Genomic DNA, 5,000 nt, shown 5'->3' with positions numbered 1-5,000 from the left:
CACACATGCAAACGGCAGAAATTGAAGTCAAGAAAAGATGATATTACATTACACTTAACTGACACTCTTATTCACGGAAACTTTCAGGTATTTAGTCAGAGGGTAGGTAGGTACTGTCCCTAAAGCAATGAGTGGTTATATGGCTAGCTCAAGGGCATTTCAGGCATAGATGAAAGCATAGGTGACCAACATCATTCTTACAAGATTACAAGATGTTTTATCATCATATACTCAAAAATGTCATTCATGAGCAATGAAAAGTTTTGCGCTCAAAAAAGTCCCCAAAAGAAAAAAAGTTAGATATCATTCTTACTTAGTACAGCCATTGCTGTCCCCACTCTTACTTGGTGATACAAGTCCAAACATAACCTTGGCTCAGGGGCATATCAGCCAGGAGTGTAGGTGAGGGTGCCAGAGACCACTCACATCCTTCCTATTTCAGACTTGTGGCCTTCGGATCACAAGGCCACAGCTGTCTCCAGTAGGGATGCACAATATCGATACTGGCGCCGATACATAATTTCCCCCGGGATCAATAAATGATACTCTACTCTACTCTACTTGCTCAATATACCTATACTCATACTCGTCAAACACTTGTTGATATCAGGCACCAACACACTGCTATTACATAAAACATCTTGTCATGTTCTGTTGACTTAAAAGCAGCACGGGAAAAAAGCACCACCTCATACATTGACTAACATTTAAATCCATATGGAAATGGACAATAAAACAAATATCACAGGTTGAAAAAACAAGGTTATGGATTCATTTTCATTGTACTTGGTACTCGCTATCGGCAATGTACTCGTACTAGCATCCTTTTTCGAAAAAAGTGGTATTGTGCATCCCTAGTCTCCAGTCTTACCAACTCCCTAACCATTGAGCCACAATTGCCTATAATAATGATGATAATGACATAACAAAATGTGATGTTTTCAACATCAAACATTTAATGTTAATGTCAGTCCTAACGAAATGTAACCCCCCGCCCAGCCTCACCTGTGTCATCGGGGACGCTGAAGGTACAGATCTGGCTGATGCTCTGCACCCAGCTGTTCATCTCCTCCTGTGTCTTGGCCAGCAGGTAGAAGACGCGGGCGCTGGTCTTCACCACGAACAGGTGCTGGTTCTGGAAGGGCCTCTTGTGCAGGTGCTGCTGGGGCTCGCCGTGCGTCAGCACCTCGCACTCCTGCAGGTCGATGGTGCGGATGGGCTTGCGCGACGACTTGGTGCGGTAGTACTCCAGCACGTCCGGGTTGCCGCTCATGCGGCCCTGGCGCAGCACGAACCAGCGCTTCCTCCATGACTAATATGGGGGGATAGAGAGGGAGAGAGAGAGAGAGAGAGAGAGAGAGAGAGAGAGAGAGAGAGAGAGAGAGAGAGAGAGAGAGAGAGAGAGAGAGAGAGAGAGAGAGAAATACATAGATAAAGACACAGATAAAGTGAATATTTTTGTCCATTCATGCAATGCGACCAGTGCGACCTGTTTTTGCAGCAAAGAGATGCTTTCGCAAGCCTTTTGTTGTTACTTGCTGTTTTGTTGTTACTAAACAACAGTACAGTGAAATCTTGTTTGGAACATGCAATAGCAAAGAAAGACGGCTTTACGGTAGAAGAATTAGAAGTGATGAGAGCAGCTACGTACAGTAGAATCAGAATATACTGTACTGGTATTTGAACCAAACTTGAACCCCTTGTTCATTTATCACCAACAGAAACCAAAGCACTCAATAGCTGGTTCTAACATCTGACCAGCAATGTGTTTGGGAAGTGAATTGCCCGTAATATATTCATCCATCAAACCAGAGACTGTCTGCCATTCTGTCTGTCAGATATCAGCATAAAGACAGCCATCACACAGCTGATTAAGTAAGATTAAATGTCTATTTCATGTTTGTGCACCAGGGTCAGTAACATTAGAACAACTCCTGTTTCGACATACATTGGCTATGTTTACATGAGACATTTAATTCCGAATTAACGCCACTTCATTCTAAATAAAGCTTAGTTCTGCTGTAAAAATGTCATGTAAACACCTCTTCATTCTGAATTAAAGGTACTGATTGTCACCTCAGTTGTAAGCGTACAGTGCACAGTAGCTCTTAGCTGCTCCCCCTGTGTGAGGGATGGCACATGAAGAGACAGAGGGCTGATGTCCCCACAATATGAGCTACCGCATCAAATGGAGCTACCAAGCCATTATAATGCACTACAGTGGCGTGCCCTACAGGTTAGGGAAAAGCTAACGGCCTACCGGTAGTTTAACCTGACAAAGCAGCCCATCTGTGCAGATCACTGGATGGGAGAGGGGGGAGTGGGGGAGTGGAGGGAGTGGTGCATTGCAAGACTGGATGGGAGAAGGGGGTGTAGGGGGTGGAGGGTGTAGAGGGCTAGACCTCTTGTCCAGAGGGCTGGATGGGAGGGAGGAGGATGGAGTGGTGCACTCCTCTTCCTCCTCCTCCCTCTCCTCCTCCTCTTTCTCCTCCTCCCAATCCTCTCTCTCCCCCATCCTCTCTCTCACTCCCCCCCTCCTCTCTCCTCCTCCTCCTCCTCCTCCTCCTGACCAACCGCTGATGGGCCTCAAGGGGGAAACCCAAGTGGCTGTGGCGCTGGCTTGACGCAGTCAGTCCCGTCAGTCAGCAGTTTTGCTTCCGTCACATGACCAGCGGCATGAGCGACTCCTTAAGACCGATTACGACTGACTGATGTGTGTGGCTGATCTAGACTGCTGATCAACAAGGATGCAGTTTAGAAGATGTAAAGGTGTAGATGTAGTAGGGGCACAACACAGGAAACCAAACCCAGATCAAATCAGATCAGACCAGACCAAACCAAAGTAATCAAAAACCAAACCAAACATGAAACGCAAGGTAACATGAAACCAAGCAAGGGGGTTATTCCAAGAATACGATTAAGTGATGAACATGGCTAAGTTAACCTATAGGACGCAGTAAACCTGCTAATAGTAGATAGCTATGCAGGATATGAGGACATTTGCTGTCCTATTAGATGATTTACCACTACTTCAAGGTTAACCTAAACTTGGGTCCATTTCTCGAAACTATAGTTGCTAACTACTTTGTACGTTAACTACTTTGTTGTTCACAATGCAATTTCCTATTGACAACAAGTTGCTAACTGGCTAACAACTATAGTAAAGGCTTTCGAGAAATGTAGCCTACCCCTGGTTTAGTACTGAGCCAGGCTCTTGGAATACACCCCCAGAGTGAACCATACCATACCATACCAGACCAAACTAACCTTAACCGAACCAGACCAGAACAATCAAAAACCGAACCAAACCAAACAAGCAACCAAAAAAACAAATCAGACCAGACCAGTCCACACAAACCTCTAGTATTTTTAGAAAGGGTTATCATCTGCACATACTTTCCAGAAACATGCATACTATTTTTTAGAAAGCTCGTCATGCACGCAAACAGTAGCAAAGGTGATGATAATATCATGTCATACTGTGAGTACACCCTTAAAAATATCTCTCAGTCAACAATTTGTCCAACCCTTTTTTCCAGGCAAATAACAACTTCTGCACTCTGTGTTTGACATGTTCATGTGTGTACTCTGCTTTGCATGCGTCTCTAGTTTGTAATGCTTGCATTACTTGTACATTGCTGTGCTCTTCCCCATGCTTTGTATGTCGCTGTCTATAAAGCTTTTTGCTTTGAATATAAATGTCTGCTTAATGAAATGTAGGCTAAATGATTCTCACTGTTCTCACTGTGTCTCACTGTTGGCACGTCATACACTCCTTAATGCAACCACTGCTCACACGCGTTAACCCACATTTCTCCGCCATAGCCCTTGCTTTGGTTATGTGCGCCATGGCAACGAGCATGCTCAGAAAGCCAAGGTCACAGAATGACCTAGTGATACCTCGCCTGCCTGCCTGCCTCCCTGGCTGCTTAACTGCTTAACTGCCTGTACAGACAACAACAAGACCGTTCGTTTCTTGCTGCTTTTGATATGGTGTGACCTGGTGGTACATTGCCTGCCTGGCTGCAGACAACACAGGCCCGTTCGTTTTTTTTTTCTTGCTTGCTGTTGATATGGTCACTGTGAGGAACTGACAGAAGCCTTTCCCAGAAAGGGAGCCTGAAAGAGGAAGTAGAATGCACAACAGACAGTCGTCTGAGGAGAACAAAAAACATTTTGTCGACGTTTAGACTGAGAGAGTGAGGGGGGGGGGGGGTCATTTGGGGGGGCGGGGGGGGGGGGGGGGGGGGTTGCAGTTGGGTGGGGGGTGGGGTAGCAGAAGTTCTATAGACTCTCAAATATGTCCATGACCTTTAGAGGAGCCCATCAACTCTGAGTCTGTGCGTGTATGTGTGTGTGTGCGTGTGTGTGCGTGTGTGTGTGTGTGTATGTGTGCGTGTACGCGTGTGTGCGTTTAAAACTGTCGACATGTGACATATGCTTCCACTATTTTTGGGATTCTGGAAAGAAAAAAAATGTGTTTGAGCAAATAATGGAGCAACTGTGATGGTTTTTTTGCAGCAAACAAAGGCACACAAAAGCATGCACTAGATACTGCAGAGTATTTACCCACAACACTGTGGTTTCAGAGCCCGTTTTGGCTTTGATATTTTACCACATTAGCTCTGTAGTGTGGTGTATACTGTACTGTGTGAAGGGCTGAGGGTCCCTGGAGGGCTGCCTCTTTTGGGTCACGCTTGGGCTGTAAAGTATATTCATGCATTTTTTACACACATGCTCCCTTAAAAGCTATGCACTGTACTTTTTTCTTCCTCATATGTCCCTCTTAAAGTAGCACTAAAGGTAAGCCATTATTAATTCAGTGTTTATGGGAACCAACTCTGGACAAGACGTCTAGAAAAAGCAATAGACTAAGTATTGAACGTCATAAAAAAACAATTATATGAGTCTTCTGTGACCATCCAGGAGGATATTTATGCTTACTTATATGGAAGTTCAAACACCACTCTGTCTTTAGGGTTAAGACACGCCCCTATTAT

General features: G+C 44.9%; 1 protein-coding gene across 2 annotated transcripts in view; it reads right to left on the bottom strand.

Annotated features, from left to right (window-relative positions):
- Positions 1 to 5,000, bottom strand: part of gab3 (GRB2 associated binding protein 3) — a 43,021-nt gene that overhangs the window by 29,694 nt on the left and 8,327 nt on the right. For both annotated transcript variants that reach the window (XM_063203900.1, XM_063203899.1), the window contains exon 2: positions 1,006 to 1,312. In XM_063203900.1, coding sequence (XP_063059970.1) covers positions 1,006 to 1,312 — 307 coding nt within the window. The remainder of the gene's footprint in view (positions 1 to 1,005; positions 1,313 to 5,000) is intronic.

This window comes from Engraulis encrasicolus, chromosome 7, assembly GCF_034702125.1.
Source record: "Engraulis encrasicolus isolate BLACKSEA-1 chromosome 7, IST_EnEncr_1.0, whole genome shotgun sequence".
In the NCBI taxonomy this organism is placed as follows: Eukaryota; Metazoa; Chordata; class Actinopteri; order Clupeiformes; family Engraulidae; genus Engraulis; species Engraulis encrasicolus.
Note: the sequence above shows the minus strand (reverse complement) of the source record. Positions and strands in the feature narration are given on the sequence as shown.